Here is a 23,203-nt window from a genome sequence, read left to right as displayed (position 1 = left end):
TATTATAAAATGATAATAAGAAACATAACACACAAAAATCACAATTATAAAAGTGTATAATGTCAAACAAACAGTTAACAAAAAATAAAAATAATAAATAATAAAAAAAAGACTTCATATAAATGCAAATAAGAAGAATTTTATAAATAATACAATAAATAATACAATAACATGTATAAATGATAAAGTTGGTAAAAAATAAATAGATGTTTAGTATTTATGGCTAAAAGTCCGTTAAAAAAACGCTGGAAGCGTAATTTTAGTAACAAAATCACTTCTGCGTTTATAAAAAAAAATTGTCAAACAAAAAGTTAAAACTTTCAAAAAATCTAAACGTACTTCTTCCTTTTTAATGCGTTTGAAAACACACCCTAAATGTGTGTTGTGGTATCATTTAATGTGTTATATCAATTAAATTTTGAAATCATTAACAACAAAAGTGACAAAAAGACTAAAATAACTTATTTAAAATTTTTAATTGACAAATTTAATTAAAAAAATATTTCAAAAACTAATTTAGAGAATAAGTGATCTTTCGAAGACTAATTTGATTATTTATTTATTTATTTATTTCAAAGAAATTGTTCAATGTTTTTGGCATAGAAATTGTTGAGTTTTTTTGGGTAAAATAAATTGAAAATTTTTTAAAGGAGGGGGTTTCGGGCTTTCGGCAATCACGTTATTCTGTACAAGCTATGCAAGCACCTGCTGCGGTGGAGCTCCCCAGACGATGAAGCCTTCTGTCTTAATGATATGAATTACAACAGAAGAATCACTAGATTTTGAAATCCCTTTTCCCACGCCAAGTCCAGACTGATGAGGTCTGCCGTTAGTGCGTCGCAAATACCAACCTTTTTGGCAAAACCAGTAACCCATCTTCCATCAGAATCCCTAAGAACTGCTGGTCATGGACAATCCTTCGCTGCGCCGTCGGCGTTGAGCTTATGCCACTTTACCGGTGGCGGGCTTCAGGCTATACGGTTAGTTCTGTTTGCTGAGAATTAAAATAAGCTTCAAGTGTGTCTGTTGAGAATTAAAGATGTTAGCTAGTAGTAACTGGGATTAAAAGAATTTTTTTTTTTAAGATAGAGTAGATACATTGCAAAATTTTCAAGAATAATATAAAGTAGATTTAGCATTTGAGAGGGGTGGTTGAAGACGCTGTTGTGTTGGGGCCCACTTTAACCTGAAAAGCAAATATTGAGCGCTTTACATGGTCTTTACATGGTAGTGGCATGCTTTGGTGGTTGTGTTAGAATACACCCGTGAGGATGAGTGTGAGAGTTGGTGATGAAGCACCAAGGTTTTCCGCACTATATTCCCAATCCCACAATCTCACTCTCTACCACACTCCAACCTAATTTTAATTTTGCATCTTACAGACCCAGAGCCAGAGCCATGGCGGCGTCCACTCCCAATGCGCCTCCCCACCTGAACCTCTTTGCCGACGTGGCCAACAAAGTTGCCGATGCTGCCGGAGAGGTCATCCGTCAGTATTTCAGGAGTAAATTTGACATTATTCAGAAAGACGACCTCAGTATGCCTCCCTCCAACCTTCCAATGCTTTTCATTTTCTCTCTGTTTGTGAATTGGAATTGTCGTTATTGCATCAGGTCCAGTAACAATTGCAGATCAATCCGCCGAGGAGGCCATGGTTTCCATCATATTAGACAATTTCCCTTCTCATGCTATGTGAGTCGAGTCTTAACTCCACCTTTTACCCTTTGTTGCCTTTTGCATTCACTCACTCATGGCATATTGAGAATTGCAGTTATGGAGAGGAAAAGGGGTGGAGGTGTACACAAGACACTGCTGACTATGTCTGGGTCCTGGATCCTATTGATGGCACAAAGAGCTTCATCACTGGTAACTGCTATCATTATTCGTTGCCTCTCACTCGTTAAATATTTCATCCATTCATTTTGACTCTGCCTCTGCCTCAGGAAAACCCCTGTTTGGAACTCTGATTGCTCTTCTGCACAACGGTACACCAGTATGCATGCCACTCTTTAATCACTCGCTCCTTTACATTTAATGAATCCATGTATTGTGATTGGCATTATCATCAACCATATCTTGTTTTCTTTCCTTTTGGTTAGATCCTTGGCATCATTGATCAACCTGTCTTGAGAGAAAGATGGGTCGGGATGACCGGAGAGACGACTACACTCAACGGAAAACATGTGTCCACACGCGCTTGCTCCAACCTCTCTCAAGCATACCTATATACCACAAGCCCGCATCTCTTCAGCGGAGATGCAGAGGACGCATTCTTCCGTGTTAGGGACAAGGTAGCTCTGTTGCGTTATTACTTGGATTCCCTTTCTTTCCCAAGATGAATATTCTTAATTTGCATTCTGCAGGTTAAGATTCCATTATATGGTTGTGACTGCTATGCATATGCTCTTTTGTCTTCTGGCTTTGTGGATCTTGTTGTTGAGTCCGGTCTCAAGGTACTATATTTTCTCAACTCTGCTTCCACATTCAAACTAGTTTGTTACATACCTACCTTTGCTGATCTTTTGTGTTTCAGCCATACGATTTTCTTGCATTGATACCTGTTATTGAAGGAGCTGGAGGTGTCATAACTGATTGGAAAGGACAAAAACTTCATTGGGAAGCTTCTCCACTTTCAACTGCAACAAGTATGTCCTTGTTTATTTCAATTGCTTCCTCCTACTCCTAGTCCTGTTATCAACTTGAGGTTTTCGTGAACTGCATGTCACAGGTTTTAATGTCGTGGCGGCTGGTGACAAACACATCCATCAACAGACAATAGATTCATTGCAGTGGAAGTGACAATGGGGATTCTTCAGAATTCAGATGTTGTTAATGCTGTGTTGTGGTATCAGTTGTTGACCATTATTTAACTAATAAAGTTCAAAAGCGGTTGCTCATGATTTTTCCAACACCTTTAAAATGTAGTTGAACCAGCCATGCTGAACAACGTAAGTTCCCTGTTTTTCCCATGTTAAATCTCATAATGATAATTTTGTGATGATCCGAACAGTGAAGTATGTTACAGATCCCAGATAATTACATATCTAGGCCCACTGCTTGCTTTAACCATCACTAATAGGGATTTTTTCTCGAATAAAAAAAAAGAAGTATTTTGGGTGGCGGCACGACAAATTTTATAAAATTCATAAAGTTTGTGGCTCCGTCTGGCAAACTTCAATTTCCTAAGTTCTTTTTCATGTTGGGAGAGCACCATTCCTACTACACTATTGTTGCTTATATGCATGTGCCATATAAAATTGAACAAATAATAACTTGAAAATACGATTTCATTTCATTTTTTTTATAATTTTTTAAGAGTATGCATTCTTAAAAAATTATTCTGGAATTATATTTCAGAATAAGTTTTTTTTGGGGCAAGTTCGCTGTACTTCGCGAACTTTATGAAAATTCATAAAGTTCGTCATTCACAGCGAACTTCAAATTCCTAAGTTTTTCTTTGTGCTAGGGATCATTATTTCTACTGTACTATTATTGCCTATTATTGCCTGTATGCATGTGTCATACATAATTGAACGAACATATGAATTGCATTTTATTTTTTTTTTTTAAGTTTTCAAGAGTACTTATTCTTAAAAAAAGCTAATGTGAAAGTACAAACATTCTAAGTCATTTTTAAATGACTTATTCTTGTTTATTATTGTCTAATCCTGTGTAATCCTGGAGACTATGATAATGGTTGTCATTGTAGCCGACAACGTTAAAAAAGTCATGCTTGTTGTTTGTCTAGTATTTAACTCCAACTTTTCTTTTCACCCAAATTAAACCAAACTAAGATTTTTCAAAATTAACGGTTTTGATCCTAGTATATATATATATTTCAAATTAAAAGCAAAGAGACTGTTGTGATGTTTAGGAATTTGAAGTTTGCCAGAGAAACGACGAATTTTATAATTTTATAAAGTTCGCCGGTTACGGCAAACTTGCCCCCACAAAAAAATGTTGGATTTCGGGATATAATCCTAGAATAATTTTTTTTGTTAAAATAAAGTTTTTTTTTAATTTTATTTCAAAAAAATTCCGTCACTAATAATATGATCATGTTAGAATTAGAAGGAAAATCACTTTGCACTTGCTAGCTATAGCATAAATGTGACAAATCAGAATTACTAAACAACTGAAGAATCAATTTGCTAAGGCTTTTACATGGTATTGAACCTAATAATGTGGCAAATGTCGTATTTTAAAATGGCTTGAGTGGTATCACCAAAATATTGTGCTTACTGCATTCATTGTCAAGAGGCCTCAGAGCATCTCTAATGATCTGACCAGCACACTGAAGGGAATTCAGATCATCCTCAGTTTTTGAGGATTCGTTATTTGCAACCCGTAAATTCTCTCTAACTGAGTACAATTACAAAATTAGAACCAAATCGATTCACTAAAGCACTACATTAGCAGGGTATAAAATAGCATTTACAATTACAACTAGCTCCCACAAACAGACAAAATGCAAAACTTTAATTTCAGCAAAGGGAAACATGATATAAAAAAAAAAAAATAGAAAACAAGTCAAGGAAATTTAAAAAAAGCAAAGAAAGCATTAATTATAAATTGAAAAAAAGATTTGATGAAATCAGGAGACAGGAGCTGAAAGAGGAGTGTGATTGGTGGAGTAAAGAACAGGAAGATTTACGGTATGGTGTGGACCTTCTCGGATGCTGGAGTCAAGCTCCTTATGCAGGAGGAGCTTCCTGTGATAATCCGCTGTCAACATGGCAGCGTACGGATTCCTCAGTCTCTTAGAGGGAAAGTCATCACTGTTTCTGTTCATCTTCGTCCATGGAATCATGTTCGAGGAACTGAAGTTGCCGCCTAAGCAGAAAAGCTACATTTACCAAAACAATATTTAAAAATAAAAAAGAAATATTAATTGAAATATTAATCTTGTTAGTTGTTTTATGCATCATGCTCGCTTATATTTAGATAATTAAGTTTTATGGATTAAAAGTAATTTTTTACATTGTTCATAAGTGATAACATGCTAACATTGGAGTGTGTAAATATTTTCTTTCCTTTCAACCAAGTTTCAGCCTTGACTTGAAGAGTTACATATAGCATCCACTACTTGAAAGCATCCAAGCTCTAAAGGACCAAAATCACCATTTATCCGCGGCAACAATCTGAATTCCAAATCAAACGCAAGGTCATGAGATGTTTGACCTATTCCAATCAAATCCTCCCAACCATTTTGGATCCCTACTTTCTCGATTGGTAGATGCTAAATAAAGCCAAAGAAAGAATTTCTCAAAGCACAAAAATTACTACTCACGTTCTTTGTCTAATTATTATGTCACACAACACACCACTTTTCCTTTTCAGGCTTCCGCTTATTCTAATTCTAAACCAAAATACAGACTAACAAAAGGTTTAGAAATAATAATGTAGCATTCTCTTGTCTTGAATTTGATCTTCAATGCCTACCCTCCTTATTATCATTGTGGTGTTCATCTCTAACTCATGCGCAACATCTGCTTTAAACAACTTCACTCCAAAAGATAATTTCCTGATAGATTGCGGTGCTGAAAAAGTAGCAACCCTCCCTGATGGAAGAAGATTCAAATCAGAATCTGAATCAAGCTCCTTCTTGCAAGCCACTGATGACACCAAAGTCTCATCCAACGAACCAATTCCCAAACTACCCTCCCCAATCTACTCAAACGCCAGGGTCTTCATTCATCAGGCTACATATTCATTCCCTCTAAGCCATCCTGGTTTTCATTGGCTTCGCCTTCATTTCTACCCAATCAAGAACACTATCTTTGAACTTCACAAGGCTACCTTCTCTGTGAACACAGATAAGTATGTTTTGCTTCATAGCTTCAACGTCAACAATGACACCACCATTGTCAAGGAGTTCCTCATCAATGCCACAGAGCCTCACTTGTCCATATTCTTCATTCCAACCAAGGACTCCGCAGCATTTATCAATGCCATTGAGCTTGTTTCAGCTCCTGATAACCTCATATTCGACACCGCCACATCGCTTTTTCCCGTTGGAGACTTTTCGGGCTTGAGCAACTACGCTTTCCAAACGGCTCATCGCATCAACAATGGTGGTCCTTTAATAACTTCATCAAATGACACACTGGGAAGAACATGGGTATCTGATTTTGATGCACCTTACCTCACAAACAAGAATTCGGCAAAGAGTGTTTCTGTGGCTACCACTGCCATTAAGTTCCCTTCCAATACACCAACCATTTCTCCTCTCATCGCACCGCAAACAGTTTATGCTTCTGCCATGGAGATGGGTGATGCTGGTGTTAACGAGCCTAATTTCAATGTCTCGTGGAAATTTGATGTGGACACCGCTTTTGATTACCTTGTAAGACTGCATTTCTGTGATATCGTGAGCAAAGGGCTAAATGAACTCTATTTTAATGTATATGTCAATGGAAAAATGGCAGTTCCCAATTTGGATTTGTCAGCTATTACTGGAGCTTTGGCAACACCTTATTACAAAGACATTGTGGTTAATGCTTCTTTGATGTCTGAGGGGCTAATGGTTCAGGTTGGTCCTGCAAATGCTGAGGGTGGGAATGGCAATGCAATTATGAATGGAATTGAGGTCTTGAAGATAAGCAATTCCGTGGACAGTTTGGATGGTGAATTTGGTGTTGATGGAAGAAAAGCCGGTGGTTCAAACCGCGGTGCGGTGGCAGCGGTTGGTTTTGCAATGATGTTTGGAGCCTTTGTAGGTCTTGGTGCGATGGTGATGAAGTGGCAAAAGAGGCCGCCGGATTGGCAAAAAAGGAATAGTTTCTCTTCATGGTTGCTCCCTTTGCATGCTGGTGACGCAAGCTTCTTAAGTAGCAAGAACTCATTGGGGTCTAACAAGAGCAATTTCTACTCCTCAACCATGGGACTAGGCAGGTTTTTCTCGTTTGCAGAGTTGCAAGATGCTACCAAGAGCTTTGACTCCAATAATATTATAGGTGTCGGAGGATTTGGTAATGTGTATTTAGGTGTGATTGATGAAGGGACTAAAGTTGCTGTTAAGAGAGGGAATCCACAATCAGAACAAGGCATCAACGAATTCCAAACTGAAATTCAAATGCTGTCTAAGCTAAGACATAGACATTTGGTTTCGTTGATTGGATACTGCGATGAAAACAATGAGATGATTCTTGTTTATGAATACATGCCTAATGGACATTTCAGGGAGCATCTTTATGGGAAGAATTTGCCTCCTCTTTCTTGGAAGCAGAGATTAGAGATCTGCATCGGAGCGGCCCGCGGCCTTCACTACCTCCACACAGGCACAACACAAGGTATCATCCACCGTGATGTTAAGACCACCAACATTCTCCTTGATGAGAATTTCACGGCCAAGGTTTCCGATTTCGGCCTCTCCAAAGATGCTCCTATGGGCCAAGGCCATGTTAGCACTGCCGTCAAGGGTAGCTTTGGATATCTTGATCCTGAGTATTTCAGGAGGCAACAATTGACTGAAAAATCCGATGTGTATTCATTTGGGGTGGTGTTGCTTGAGGCGTTATGCGCGAGGGCCGCCATTAATCCTCAGTTGCCTAGAGAACAAGTAAACTTGGCTGATTGGGCAATGCAGTGGAAGAGAAAGGGGATGCTTGAGAAAATTGTGGATCCTCATCTTATTGGTTCTTTGAACGCTGAATCCATGAAGAAATTTGCAGAGGCTGCTGAGAAGTGCTTGGCTGATCATGGTGTTGATAGGCCTACAATGGGCGATGTGTTGTGGAATTTGGAGTATGCATTGCAGCTTCAAGATGCTTTCACGCAAGGAAAGGTTGAAGACCTCAGCAACTCCTCTGCTTCTGTTCCTACCCCTCCTACTCTACCTAATCATACTTCCATTTCCAACCCCGCCTCGGTTGATGATAATAATGCCGCTAGTGAACTTCCTCATCAAGAAGTAAATAACAATAATGGATCAACCCAAGTACCGGCTACTGAAGATTATTCTGGGACAATGTTTTCCCAAGTTAACAATCTTAGTGGTAGATGATCGAATTTCGATCCTGTTCACACCAACTGTTGTCTTAGTTGCATAGTATATAGCAGATACTTTGTAGTATGTCAAACTATATGTTCCTTTTCTTCTAGAAACTCTTCCTCTCCAGGGATCATTTAATTTGTGCTCTCTTTAGTCGAAGCAATTAAGATACGGTGGGCGCTCACATGAACATGTATTCACTGCTTGTAAGTAGTTTATGTGCCTTCAATGCAGTATTGCAGTTAGTAATTGAATTGTAAATTAAAAATTCTTTTAGGTTTTATTTTGTTTTTTTAAAAAATGTAAATCATATTTTTTTCACGTATTAGTGCATCTTCTCTTCTAGATAAAAGCACGTATTGATTTTGTATAAACTTTTTTTCTAAAAGAATAATACAGAGGCTCATTCAGTCATTCTAATAAAATTATATTAGCTAGAGTGATTATAATAATTACGATGTGTCAAAAAGTATTGTTAAAATTAAAATAATATTTTTTTATTGTTAAATGACGTTTTTTAAAAAGTGTTATTTAAAAAATATCACTAAAATAAAAAAATATGACTTTAATTTTAATAATAATTATATAATCATGATAATTATTATAACATAATTATATTAAAATCCATCTAATATAAATATAACATCTCTTTGAATACTCCAAAACAAATAAATATACAGAACAAGAATGGATTTTAATTGATATTGTCACACCTCTCTCATTTAGTTTTTGTTTATTCTTCCTAATGTATCCCTTCTAAATAATGAATAAGTAAAAGAAACAATTATTTAACATATATTTTTGAGCAAATTACATAAATAAATCAATTGAAGTTTAAATTTATGCAAATATAACATTTTTAAAACTTGTTACATCTTTGTTCTGTTTTATTTTTATATAAATCATTACAGAATATAATAGTTTATAAATTGCACGTAATCTATTATAGAGTAACATATATTACGTTAAAAATGTGCCATACATAAACAGTTAGAGAATATCGCGATTTTTGAAGAACTTGGACCATGCATAAACTGCTGAGAGTCTAGCGGGTTTATCAAGAAATAGTGGATAACGTAATCTACTAGAAGTTGTAGCAGATTACGTGTTGTAGAGGCATTCCATTATGATGTATTGGTGTGTCAGACTAACAAATTATTTCCATAACAAATTATTTTTTTTATTTTGTTAAAAAAAATGGTCATGGTGTTTTAAAAAATAAGGTGATTTTAAAATGAAAAATATTTAATACTAATATTTTTAAATATAAAAATAAATTGTATTAATATTAAAAGAAAAATATGTATAAGTATTACTCATATCCTGTCCCAAGACATTAAAAGCCAGACCCAATAAGGATGAAAGGCCCATCTATGAGGGTGGCCTCTACCGCATACCCGACTTCTATAAAGAGGTCGGACATGATGAAAGAGATCGGCTTATACTTATCTAAATAAGTAACTGCCTCCCCGAATCTCTCCGACTATCTCTATCTTCTTTGAAAGATAGACCCTAACAAACTCCCAAGATTAAGGGAACGGTTACCCATCAATAAAGGTGGAACTACTTCAAAAAAGTTGGTTAAAAAATTCTACTATAAATACACTAACACCTTTTAAGTGTATTCACGTTCTATACTACTAAAATCCTGCTTAAGGCATTTTCTGGTCCCCCTTCGCTGGGTGGTGCTGGGGGGGGGGGGGGTACCACGACGAAACAAGGGAATGAAAGGCCGCTTTGCATTGAATGCTTTGGACCTTCCCCACAATGATGGCTCTGTTGTCTTGGGGAGCGTTAAAGCTTGCTTCTTCTCCAGAGTTTTCTTGGTCATCAATACGACCTGTCCTTAATAGAACCGAGCATAGTTATCAGAACTGAACCGGTGATCGAACCGGCCAGACTACTAGGTCACTGGATTATTGGTTCAACCGGTGGGTCACTGGTAGAACCGATTGACCCGGTACTATATAAATAAAAAATAGTAAAACATTTAAAATTAAAATTTAAAATACATATTTTCACTAATATTTTATGAATATCTAGCTATTCTAAAATAATATAAAACATGAACAATAAGTATTTTGTTAATTTTATTCCATCATAAATATTTTTATTTTGTTTTTATATTAAAATAACTATTATTTTAAAATTTTAATAATTTATTAGTTAGTTTATATCTATTATACTATTATATATTACAAGTATTTATTAAAAAATAATATTAATAAATAATATATTATTATGAAAAGAAAAAAAATAAGTGAATTTATAATTATTGTGAAATAAAAATATAATTAATTTAAAAATGAGTGAGTTTATAACTAAAATTAAAATAAATTAAACGAAGTAAACTATTTGATGAAAGATACCTATATGTATTATAATTTGTATATATATTAATAAGGTGCATGCTAGTTCAGTGGTTGTAAAGGAAGCTCTTTTTCCATGGAGACAGGGTCAAACCCCACCTCACACATTTCTTGAAATTTCAATTTCAAGCGGTCCGGTCAGACCGGTCTTCAGCGAGTTTGACCGATTTTCATCAGTTTACTCCGGGTTTGACCGGTTTATTCGGTTCTTAACTTTGTGCGGTCTAAACGTCAGACTAAATCGGTATTGGATTTGGTTCACCGGTTTTCCGATCAAACTGGCCGGTCTGGTTCGGTTCTAATAACTATGGAACCGAGCTCTTGCTGACTTAAGCATAAAAGTCTCTTGCAGGTACCATTTTCCACCTCCTCAGTCAGACGCTACCTTAGTAGGAGTCTGGGCCTCACGCTCAGGCCAAGTCAACGTTTCAGGTAACCCTCGAAATATTGGCGCCGTTGCCAGAGAACCTGGAATTCAACCCTTGACAATGGAAGACAATTGCTATGAAGACAGTCACACGGCATCTGAATCAGAGCTGGAGCCCCACCGTGATGATCTGACACTTTCAATACCTCATCCCCAAGAAGGAACTCACATTCCCCACGGAAAAGGGACTTTCGGAAATCCCCAACCAAGGCGGATCCAGTCAGAGGTCCATTTGTTGGAAGATGAAGAACCTCCCCATCTAACGGAGATACTAGGTTTAGTCCATGGTCATCGTGGACAACTAGAGTAGGTTGAACAAAAAGCTGAATGACAATGGAAAGCAGAACGAGAACTGCAAAGGGATGTATGACAGCAAAAAGAGCTAGAAGAAAAGCTCTTAAGATTGGAAGCTGACCTCCGAAGAAGGAGTAATCGAGCAGATCGAGAAGAAAGCCCTCTACGAGGAGAAGACCCGTTCGTAGAAGAGATCATGCTGGCCAAAGTTCCAAGAAATTTCAAAATCCTTGATATGGATCTCTACGACGAAATAATTGACCCGAGGCATTATATCAGCAACTTCAAAAGTCAGATGTACCTAGCCGACGCCTCCAATGCTACTCGTTGTAAAGCATTCCCAACGACTATAACCAAAGCTGCGATGAAAAATGGTTTGATAACTTACCGCCCAGGTTGGTAACTTACTTTGATGACCAGGCAAGGAAGTTTCTCATAAGATTCTCAATTCAGAAGGATAAAGTGAAACATGCACCGAGCTTGCTAGAAGTCAAACAGGAGGTCGGAGAGACACTCCGAGATTATATGGAAAGACTCAATAAGGCATGCTTGGAGATATAAAACCTACCCACTGAAGCAATCATATGGGATTAGTTAAGGGCCTCAAAGAAGGGTCATTCTCTCAATCCATATCCAAGTGACACCCGGCTTCCTTGTACGAAGTGCAAGAGCGGACAGAGAAGTATATCAACATGGAGGAGAATTCCCGACTAAGAGAGTTGCACCCAAGATCCAGCATGCCCTATCCACTTCGGGAAAAAGAGAAAGAAGCTAAGAAGAAAGAAGAGTACAACTCAGAGAAACCACGCATGTATCATAACTATACTCCCCTCTGAGTCTCTCTTGTAGATGTTTACAGAGAGATATGTCATACCGAGAAGCTTCCACTTCCTAGTCCAATTAAACACAAAAAGGCAGAAAGTCAGATAGAGTACTGTGAGTATCACAAACTCGGTAGGCATTCTAAAAATGACTGCTATGATTTAAAGAATGTCATAGAGAAGTTGGTCAGAGAAGGACGACTGGATAGGTACTTGGTAGATAGATCGAATGACTAAAGAAAGAGGAAAAGAAAGGAAGAAGGAGGACAATAAGAACGTTTCCCTCAAACTGCCGAGTGGCACATACACATGATTAATGGGGAAATTTGTTGGAGGAGGAATATCAAAATCATCATGAAAAAGCATCTTATGGAGGTGTACCAAGTAGGGGAAGATTGCAGATCTCCCGACCTGCCCACCATCTCATTCACTAAAGAAGATGCTCAAGGGGTAACACCTGGTCATGATGATCCTATGGTAATCACAATTATTCTCGCCAACACAAACCTCCATAGAACCCTCATAGATCAAGGTAGCTCAGCAGATATATTGTTTAAACCTTCTATAGAACCCTCTTTTCATGAGCATTGGATCAAGGAATTGGCATTTGATCAAGTTTAGAGAAATTGAATTACCAAGGAATTGGAATTCAGTTACTTATGATCCGCCAGAGATTTAACATTGCATGAATAAGAGGAAAGAGAAGTTCATTAATTCAGGAAGATTTGACATCTCCAATCCCTAATGATTTAAATGCATAACACTTCCTTACATGTTTCCATTCTCCTTCTTTTACAAGTCTTTAATTCAATTACTTCTAGTTCTTTAATTCCAGTTTGCTTCACTTGCTCTTCAATTAAATGTTGGCAATTCCTTGTTTATTACTTTCTAGCTCTAATTTTCTTGCAATTTAAGATTCTGCTCATTTTATTCTAGCAATTTATTTTTCTTGCCATTTATTTTTCCATATTTGCTTTATTGCATTTTAAATTCTCAGTCATTTATGTTCCTACTCTTTAATTTTAGTCAATTACTTCATTGCCAAGTTATCTAAAATTGGATCAAACTTCATCAAATTAATTGTTTAACAAGAATAGAGGGTTGATTAAAGTTGCTTGATATATCAATCCTCGTGGGATTGACCTCACTCATAGTGAGTTATTACTTGATACGACTCGGTGCACTTGTTGGTGGATACTGTTTATCGATTCTGTATCAAGTTTTTAGCGTCGTTGCCGAGGATTGATTAAGATTAACAATGACTAAGTTAATTGGCTATCTATATTAAATGTTTTCTTTTATTTTGTTATTCAGCTTACTCTTTGTTTACTTATTTTACTTTTACAGTTGATGTCATTTACCTATTCATTATATATATATATATATATTGCATTTACCTGTTCATTTACCTGTTCATTTTAATCTTAGCGTATTAATTGTTTGATATATTGCATCACTTAACTCTAACTAAACTCTATGATAGAGTGACGTTTTCTACTCTGTTCTTTTGGTTGTTTATGTATATGCGAGGTGGTTGTAGAGGTGAATCAACATCTTACAATCCAGACATAGACAGAACTCTTCGAAAATTAAGAAGAAAAAGTAAGGGGTAAAAAAGTTCTTGAGGGATTTGAGAAAAAGGATTCATAACACAACATGGCTGAGGAATTTAATCATGATCACAATGTTGAAGTGGGCAATAATAATGCTAATGCTCCACCTATTAGGAGGACATTGGGTTCATACACCAATCTTAATCCTGGTAATTGTGGGAGTAGCATTCTGACTCCCAATATACATGTCAATAATTTTGAGCTCAAGCCCCAACTTGTCACCTTAGTCCAGCAAAACTGTCAATTCAGAGGTAGTGCTCAAGAAGATTGATAAACCACTATTTTATGATATTTCTTGTACACAATTGAGTAGTTTTTATCAAGTCTTTGCTCACTTATTCATATAAATTGCTTGATCTTACAATTCCTTCCTTATTCTTTGATGTATGTGAAAATATGTTTCCTAGACCTTAAAACTATTAATTTTAATTATCCTTTATCACCATTCGATGCCGTAATCCATGAGTTAAGTATTTTCAGGATTTATAGGGCAGGAATGGCTTAGAGGACAGAAAGAAAACATGCAAAAGTGGAAGGAACCCGCGAAAATGAAGTTTTGAAGAAAATGGCAGCGACACGCACGCATGAACGACGCGCACGCGTGCCTGGCGCAGAATACAAGCGACGCGCACGCATGGACGACGCAAACGCATGCCAAGCGCAAAACACCAGCGATGCGTATGCGTGACTGACGCGTACGCGTGACAAGAAAAAATGCCAAATGACGTGCAAGCGTGACCCATGCGCACGCGTGATAGACGCTACGTGCAGAAAGTTGCAGAAAATGTTCCCAGTGATTTCTGGACTCCTTTTCGGCCCAAATCCAAGCCCAGAATCACATAATAGAGGCTGGAGAATGAGGGAATCAATCAATAAATCAATTCATTCATCAAGGGAAAAGGGGATACATTCATTATTCACAATTTTAGTTTTATATATAGTTTTTAGAGAGAGAGAGGCTCTCTCCTCTCTCTAGGATTTAGGATTCCTAGTTTTATGCTTTTGAGTTGGATATTACAGAGTTACTATCCCTATTGAAGACTTTATCATTCTAGTTTGTTTTCTGTTTCCTTACTCTTTTAATCCCTATTTATTTTGTTCAGAGTTACAATTGGATTATTTTCATGGATTGTTAATGCAAAGATATTGCTTTTCTATGCTTTTATTTTATACCTGTCAAGTGCTGGACAAAATGCTTAGAAGGTTGTTAGAGTAGGATTCTACATTCTTAGCTTGGGTTGAGTAATTGGAGACGCTTGAGTTATCAAACTCTTTGTTGATTGAAAATTGGAATTCTTTGCTAATTAATTTGAATTTCAATAACTCTAGCCCTCCTATCCATCCTAACCTCCACTGGATGACAACACCCTTGGTGCTATTCACTGAGGGCAAACAGAGCTTCATACCACACTTGCCTCTATCACTGGTCTCACCTCTAAACTCCAAAATCTTATATCCCGCATGACCACCCCTCTACCTCCAATATTCAACCCTCAAGCTTTAGTGCACTTCTATTTCAACCACAAAATGATCTGTCCATTCATCACCACCCTCCATGGAAGAGCACCCACATCCATCAATCCAAGAGCAACCTGATCCCAATGATACTACTGACATGGAACAAGAGAGAAGGGATCGTCTTAGAGACGCAATGGATCGGTCACACGTGGCCTTATTTCTAGAGGAGCAAGAGGAAGCCCAAAATATGGAGGTAGGAGAGATCCTTGAAGATGAAGGAGTAGTTGAAGGGAGTTGTCATAGAAAGAAAATCATCAAGGAGGAGTATAATTTTATGCTAAAACAACTGGAGGAAGCCATAATTATTGAAGAGGAAGAAGTGGTTGAAGACTTAGGAGATGCTGAACCTCCATGGGAAAGTCAAGTTATAGAGCCTCCTTCAAAAACGTTTGAAATTGATGTTGAGGAGGGTGTACAACCTCCAAGGCATAGCCTGGTTGAAGACTTTGAAGTGGCTGATCAAGAGATGGACTCAATCATTGATGAATCTTTATCTATAATTGAATCCTCTCCCATTGGACTTGACATGGAGATTAAAGAAGAAGAAGCACAACCTCCCATGCCTTTGGAAAGCAGTGAAGAGGAGATTGAATTGGAAGAAAGCTACCAAGAGGAAGAGGTTGAAATTGAAGAAGCTTATAAGGAGATGGAAGAATTCAAAGAAGAGCACAAGGGAGTGGAGCTTGCAAGATCATTAGAAACACCTCCCCCAAAGCCATTACCGTCCAACGCAACATTCAAGTGGGTAAAATTATTATTCTTGACCTTTACTTTCCCACTTGAATATGGGCTACTGGAGAGGATGGTCAACTTAGAGGTCTTTGTGGCATTAAGAGTAAGGGGAAGATGGTTCATGGTAAGAGTTGTCCTGCAAGGTTCAATATGGTTGCATGCTCCAAATTGAAGTGTAAGGATTGGTGTAGAGCTCGAATAGATGGGTATAGGAAGCTATTTGGATGCTTTAGTAAGAATTTGGATTGCTTACCACCCGGATGGAATCATGATGATCAACTTGAAGATGGGTGTAGAATCAAGATTTGGGATCTGGAATATATGATGATTAGTTTTGGAAGCTCAAAGCTTGTGTAGCACTCCATCAAAGCTTGAGGAATTTACCTGGTGTTGATAGAGCTTATTGGAAGTTCAAGTATTGGTGGAAGTTTCAAGACGAGTTCAAGCACAAGCCACCATGACAAGGAGCTCACCAAATGTCCAACTTAAGAACTTTAACTAAAAGTGCTAGGTGGGAGACAACCCACCATGGTATGATCGTTCTTTTTCAATATTAATTTTCTTTTGTTTTGTTTGTTTTTAGTTTAATTTTATTTTCCCTAGTACCATTCACAACATCTGCATCAGCATCTTCATTTTGCATTATGCATATATAAAAAAAAACACACACCATGCGTGCGCATAGGCCACGCGTGGGCGTCGATTCCAAATCGGCGTTTCCATCCAACGAACAGAAAGTTAGGCTGGAACCGTGCGGCTGGGGTGCGGTCAGCACAAATTGGGCCACGCGTGCGCGTCCATGACGCTTCCACGTCGCTTACATTTTGGCACATCACGCGAGAGCATGGGCGATGCGCACGCATCGCCTAAAACTATTTGTTCCCTCAAATCAAACAGAGAGTTGTGCCAAAACGGCGCTAGATTCGTGCGTTTAGCACAATTCTGGTCGACGCAATCGTGTACTTCACGCGGGCGTGTCATCTTCACCCATCCCTACCCACACAGTCGTGTCAATGACGCTTTCGCGTCGTTGCACTTTTGCCTCATCCACGCTCTCGCGTAACCCACCCGTCTGCGTGGATTTAAATTCACTAACACCCCTGACGCGAAAACCCCAATCTTTGCGTGCCCATTTTTCCTCCCCCTTCCTCTTAACGTTCTATCTCCACCCTCTCTCCCTCCATACCTCCATAGCCACCACAAGCCCACCATCGCTACCACCACAGCGCTGCCGTCGCCGCCACTTGGCCGCCCCGCCCTTACCCCTCCTTCTTCTCCTCTTCTCCTTTTCCTTCCCCCTCTCGCACCCCCATTGCCCCCTGCCCCGTCGCCAACCCAGCCCGCCGTGCTGCCACCGTCGATGACCCCTGCCGCCACCATTACCCACTGCCACTGATGGTGTTTTTGTGGAAAAATGAATTTCCAACACACAAATCCAACCGGCAAGTATACCGGGTCGCATCAAGTAGTAATAACTCACATAGAGTGAGGTCGATCCCACAGGGATTGATGAATCAAGCAATTTTAGTGGGTGATTAGTTTAGTCAAGCTAACATTTAGTGAATTATGTGGAATTGTAGCCAACAGAAAGTAAATTTGCAGGAATTATAAAGTGCAGAAAGTAAATTGCATTGAAACTTAAAGAGCAAGAAAAGTAAATTGGCAAAATCTTAAATGACAAGAAATGTAAATTGCTTGAATCTTAAATGGGTCAGGGATGTGGGATTACAGAAATTAAACCAGCAAAGGTAAATTGCATTAAACATAAAAGAGAAAATTGAATTGCAGTGAAGTAAATCTCAAACAGAAGAGTAAAATGCCTTGAAGAATTTAGAACAGAAAGGCAATGCTTAAGTTGCAGCAAATTAAAAGTGATTGAAGATCTCAGGATTGGAGGAGACTAGATAACAAGTCTAGATCTCAAATCCTTCCTTGATCCAACAAGAACAATTGCAGAAGAAGTAAAGGTGAAAGCAGTGAAAGAAACTTCAGATCCAATTTCTCAATTTCCTCAATTATGCAGAAGAACACAAATGAATTTCAGATCAAAGATTGGAACAGAATTCCTCCAACCTCAATCCAAAATTTCAAAACAAGAGAAAGACTAAAGAGAGAGCTATCTATTCCTAATGGAGCCGGCCTCCTTACAAAGATGGAAATGATGCCTTATATAGGCTTTACAAAATAAAATGAAAATGAAATTAAAACAAATTACAAAAATGAAAATCCTAATTTAATTGATCCATGTGCCTTTGAGTGATGATGTGGGCTTTGCTTGCTTTGGATTTGAGGAGAAATGGGTTTGGTTGGCCTTGATTCAATTTGGAGAGGAATTGAATTTAAATGGAATTTTGGTTGGATTTTTGGCCCATGAGTGTTTGCTTCCAATTTGCTTCCAGGAGGCTGCCCTGCCCTTGTGGAGGGCAGGGCAGGATTTGGTGCGTGCGTCCTTGGTGCGAGCGTGGTGTGGGCTTGGAGTGTGAAGATGCTGCCCTGCCCTTGCGGAGGGCAGGGCAGAAAAATCTGGTGCGCCAATTTGGTGCTTGTGCGTGCTGCTGGTGCTGCCGAAGCCTTCCTTGGTGCGCCAATCTGGTGCGTGTGTGTGCATCACAAAATGCTGCCCTGTCCTCGCGGAGGGCAGGGCAGTGTTTCCAAAAGATGAAGTTCCAAGTTCGAAACTTGGTGGATGCACACGCTACTCCTTTTCCTTGGTTTATTTTTGCTTATTTTTGGCTCTTAAAGATGCCTTTCGTTCCTGCCTCAATTGGACGCCAAATATAGATTTCTATATATCGTTGGAAAGCTCTGAATGTCAGCTTTCCAACGCAACAGGAAGCACATCAATCGGACGTCTGTAGCTCAAGTTATAGCCCTTTGAAGTAGGCATGGTCATGCTGTGAGCGCCCAGATTTTAACTTAGCCAAAATTTGCTTCATCCTCACTTTGCTTCATTATGATTCTGCCCTGCCCTTGGCAAGGGCAGGGCAGTGTGCGTGCTGGTTGTTTTCTTCCTTGATTTGGTCATGGGCCACGCTTTTAAAAGCGTGGCCTAAGGCTCCAAAGTGTACCCCAACTTCAAAGTGTACCCCAAAGCCCTTTTTTTCTCCTTTTTTTGTGCTTCTTTGCTTCTTTTTCTTCTTATTTCCTACAAGATTTATAAAATTAAAGTATCAAGAAAATATATCATTTAAGTACAAAAAGCATTCAATATTTAAGCACAAATCATCAATTTCTTGTATGAAAAAGCATAGAAAATGGGTATATGATGACATGTCATCAGCCACCGCGATCATCCCAGCGTCACGGTGCCACCCACCAGCGCCACCGTACCACCACCCTCTCTCTTCGTTCAATTTCTTTCACTGCGTACACCAGGTTTCACTGTACTCCAATTCTTTTCTGTTCAAGTTAATTAGTTTGCATGTTTTAATTCTGTTCAATTAGTTAGATATGCATATTCGTAGTGGATTTTAGGTGGTTAGGTAGCTAGGATGTGGTTAGTAGATTTAGGTCTGATAAGTGCTCTGTTCCTGCTGTTTGCATTTTCTGATTTTCAATTTGCTTGGCTGCTGATATTGATGCTATGTTGTTCCAATCCTAGTTGATGCTATTCTGCTTCATACCATCAATCCATATAAGCTACATTCTTTCCTTCTGATTGCATTTGTTGCTATGCATTCATACCACATGCTGCTTGCACATCACTGCCTTGAATTTATCTTGATTGGAAATTCTGCTCAATATCGTTTTACTTGCTGGTTTGATATAACTTGTTTTGCGATTCCTATAAACAGCTAATTCTGTTTGACAATTGCTGCCACTTGCATTATTATACTGTTTGCTTTTCCGGGAACGTTCCTTTTACTACCGGAATGCTGCCCAATTTTTCTCAGAAAAGGTTTTACTTAATTGCCATGCATGACTTACCTTTGGTACCTTTCCGTTATGCTTTAATTGGTTTAAACCAAAGTCACCTCATGACATGCTGGGCTAGCATTCACTATTTCTTTTGGTTCCCTCCCAACTTTAATTACATTATTGTTGATTTATAATCCTTTTTTATGCTTCTTTTATTTTCATGTTTATCATCAATAATCCGCATTACCTGCTTGAATGTGAGTCGTTTGTTCTTCAAGTTTGTGCATTTCTGTTTGCTTGGAACAACAGTACCATGCCACTAACCTTAACTTCCCTTATTAACTTTTAACTTCATTGACCTTCTAACTTCCTTCTTAGTTTAACCTAACTGACTTTTAACCCCTTTCAAGGCATGTTATTTATTATTTCCTGACAAACAAGCATTATGCATCTCATAGTTTTTGCATTGTAATTTTAAATTGACTTCTGTGAATCTTCTCTTGCATTCAGTCCAACATTCTATATCTTTTTGATCCACTTCATGCTTATATTGCTTGAATCCTATTTGCCTTCCTATTTTTCTGCTTTAAGTTGATCAATTATACCTTGAATTTTTCTATTTTTTAGGATGTCTGACCCTAAAGGGAAAGAAAAAGCTAAAACAGGCACGGGCAAAAGAAAAAAGGGAGAGTCCTCTATGGCTCTCCTAGATTTACATCATGATGATTCCTGGCAGGAGAAGAACTTTACTTCGTAGGAAAAAGCAGATCAATTAGTACCTGCAACAGACCAAGTCAAGTTTGCAAACCGATACTGTGAACAGAAGTATCCGGTCTTTGCAACTGCAAGGAACCTATATCTAGAAAAGACTCTCCGAATTCCAGCTGAATTACAACAGTACACCATAGAACAAATCAAACAATGCGGCTGGTTCTTTTTGGAAAGGAACTTGACTGAAGTTAATACATCCTTGGTCCAGGAATTCTATTGCAACTATTACAAGACGACCCTGGATGCAGTGCAGCTCAGAGGCAAACAAATTTTAGTTACTGAGGAGGCCATTGAGGATATCCTCCAATTCCAGCCTAAATCCAATGAGCCAGATGGTTATCAGACGGTTGAGGATTCCATGAGGTCTATGAGCTTTGATTGGGAGGCAGTGAAGCACACCATAGCTTTTGATCCTGCTGTTCCCTGGGTGATGGGCAAGTCAACAATAACTCCAAAAGGCATCAAGATCATTTATCTTAATGATGAGGCTCAACTATGGCAACGAATTCTGAACAACTATGTTATGCCGAGCACTCACGAGACTGAGGTGCCGGTTGCCATGATCACTCTCATCTGGTGTGTCATGGAAGGCAATGACCTGTACCTTCCCCGATTTATCCGATACTACATGGCCAGGGTTCATGTCTAAGGCACTCTGCCCTTCTCCTATCTGATTTCTCAGTTGGGCCGCCGAGTTGAGGTACCCTGGGAGCTTGCGAATGAGAAGCCACCAGCCGCCGACTGCAAGAAGATCATCCCACATGGCAGGAAGTTCGTGGCTCTAGGCTACAGACCGCCTTCTCTTACTACCTCCGCTGACGCCGCCACATCTTCTGCTGCCCCTTCAGCTTTTGTTGCACCACCCACACCCACAGCACTATCTTCCGCCTCCCAGCCCATTTACCACCTTGTACACCGACTCTTCGAGCGGCTAGATCAGATGGAGCGCCACAACCGGCGGCGATATGAGCGGTCTGAGCATCGCAGCAAGCGACGCTTTGAGCATTTGAAGTTGATGATCCGGTTGGGCCACACTGACATCCCCTCTGAGCCTGACACACCATCGGAACCATCTGAGGAGGAGGCGGATGAGCATGAGGAGGATGCATGAGCAGAGATTGAGCTGGCAGGACCCGAGCAGGCTGCGTCCCAGCATGAGGGGGCCCAGAAGATTTAGCCGATAGATCCACAGGCCCCTATATAGACAAAGCCTCCGCTTCAGCAGGCAGACCCCCTGGCACCCACACACTCTACAGCGCCAGCAACACACCTTTCCGGAGATGACGCTTCTTCACACCCAACTTGACTGAGCATCGAGGACGATGCTATTATATAAGTGTGGGGAGGTCGCCATCTCTGGCGAACTTTATTTTGGTGAACTACTTTCAGACTCTTTATCCTATTTTATTTCTCTTTCCGTATTTTATTTTATTTTATCTTATTTGTCTTTCAGTACTTGCACATTTTCTTTTACTGTACTTTTGATTATTTATACTTTATTACATTTTGCATTTTGGGCTGTATATATCTTAGATATTTAGTTTGATTTGCACTCTTTGCATATTTAGTTGTGATATAGAAAAATATAGATTATTTAGTTTAGTTTACCCTTTTAGCATATGATAATTTGGTTTAATTGAAAATAAAAGAGTAAACTAGAAATTTTAGTTTTTCAAAATCAAAACAATCTACCCACTATATATATATATATCAATAAATGTTGGTAAATTGACAACATTTTTCAAAGAATATACTTATTTCTATATGAGCCATTCAAAGATTCACATTGAGTTGAATGGAAACTCTGGATTTCTACTTGCATGATATACATAACTGATATATGGTTTTTGAGTCAAAGAACACACAACCCGTGAGTTTTTGAGCTTAATTGCATGGTTACATTATCTAACCATAGTTTTCATTCCTGTGTGTTTCTTTCTCTATGCTTGCAATCTCTGCTTTGTTTCATTCTATATGTCCAATATTCAATGTATTTATATGCTTGCATATGATTGAGACCATTATTTGTTTTTGCTCACTTATCCCAAAAAGCCTACCCTTTTAAATCACCCTTGTTAGCCACCTTGAGCCTTTTTATCCCCATTTTTTTGGAATTTTACCACATCACTAGTCTTAAGCAGAAAAACAAATTAATTATCCCAAATAATTGAATCTTTGGTTAGCTTAAGATAGAGATTGTGTATCAATTAAATGTGGGGAACCGTGGGAAATTGGGTTGATAGGAAAGTATTAAATTGATAAATTATTTGAAATTTGGGTGCATGCTCATGTAAGGCCAAAATAATTAAAATACCATGTGCATTGATATGCTGTGTTTATTTTTCAGATTAAAAAAATCCCTATGATTAAATAAATAAATAAGGGGACAAAATTACCCCAATATTAAATTTAGTGAAAGATCAATGCACATGTGATAAAATTAAAAAAAAAGTTGATGCATGAGTATGTGATACAAAAGTGGGAAAATTGGGTAGCTAGGCATAATTTTAAAATTGTATAGAGTATGTATATGTTAGGTGAGATCTTAGACTAATCAAGGATTAAATTTATAGCTCACTTAGCCTTATATATATGCCCTCACCTTTACCTTAGCCCAATTACAACCTTGAAAAGACCTCATGATGTTTGCATGTATACATTAAATATTTGTTGATTAGTTAGATAAAGAACAAAGTTTTAGAAAGCATGACTAGAGAAGTGTAGAGTGATTAACCCCAAACACTGAGTGATTAGAGTGTAAACACAAATCCAGTGAGGGTTCAATAGCTCAATTCCATATATCCATG

At 38.4% G+C, this 23,203-nt stretch overlaps 2 protein-coding genes across 2 annotated transcripts; both read left to right on the top strand.

The window, feature by feature from the left end:
* Positions 1-656: 656 nt before the first annotated feature.
* On the top strand, positions 657-3,102 carry LOC130940444 (bifunctional phosphatase IMPL2, chloroplastic-like). The gene is made up of 9 exons (XM_057868571.1): positions 657-980; positions 1,383-1,537; positions 1,614-1,692; positions 1,772-1,866; positions 1,944-1,993; positions 2,100-2,291; positions 2,364-2,453; positions 2,534-2,645; positions 2,729-3,102. Exons 1-9 carry the CDS (start codon positions 817-819, stop codon positions 2,797-2,799), a joined length of 1,008 nt encoding a protein of 335 aa, XP_057724554.1. The 5' UTR covers positions 657-816; the 3' UTR covers positions 2,800-3,102.
* Positions 3,103-5,434: 2,332 nt separating this feature from the next.
* LOC130940443 (probable receptor-like protein kinase At4g39110) lies at positions 5,435-8,005 on the top strand. The gene has a single exon (XM_057868569.1). The coding sequence runs from the start codon at positions 5,435-5,437 to the stop codon at positions 8,003-8,005; it is 2,571 nt and encodes an 856-aa protein (XP_057724552.1).
* The last annotated feature ends 15,198 nt before the right edge of the window (positions 8,006-23,203 follow it).

This window comes from Arachis stenosperma, chromosome 7, assembly GCF_014773155.1.
Source record: "Arachis stenosperma cultivar V10309 chromosome 7, arast.V10309.gnm1.PFL2, whole genome shotgun sequence".
In the NCBI taxonomy this organism is placed as follows: domain Eukaryota; kingdom Viridiplantae; phylum Streptophyta; class Magnoliopsida; order Fabales; family Fabaceae; genus Arachis; species Arachis stenosperma.
Note: the sequence above shows the minus strand (reverse complement) of the source record. Positions and strands in the feature narration are given on the sequence as shown.

What these genes read in the sequence shown, in the direction of transcription:
- LOC130940443 (XM_057868569.1), top strand. Translation starts at nt 5,435, where the DNA reads ATGCCTACCCTCCTTATTATCATTGTGGTGTTCATCTCTAACTCATGC.
- LOC130940444 (XM_057868571.1), top strand. Translation starts at nt 817, where the DNA reads ATGAGGTCTGCCGTTAGTGCGTCGCAAATACCAACCTTTTTGGCAAAA. An exon ending in CACAAAGAGCTTCATCACTG is followed by an intron (nt 1,867 to 1,943) that starts GTAACTGCTATC and finishes CCTCTGCCTCAG; the next exon opens with GAAAACCCCTGTTTGGAACT. An exon ending in TCCACTTTCAACTGCAACAA is followed by an intron (nt 2,646 to 2,728) that starts GTATGTCCTTGT and finishes TGCATGTCACAG; the next exon opens with GTTTTAATGTCGTGGCGGCT.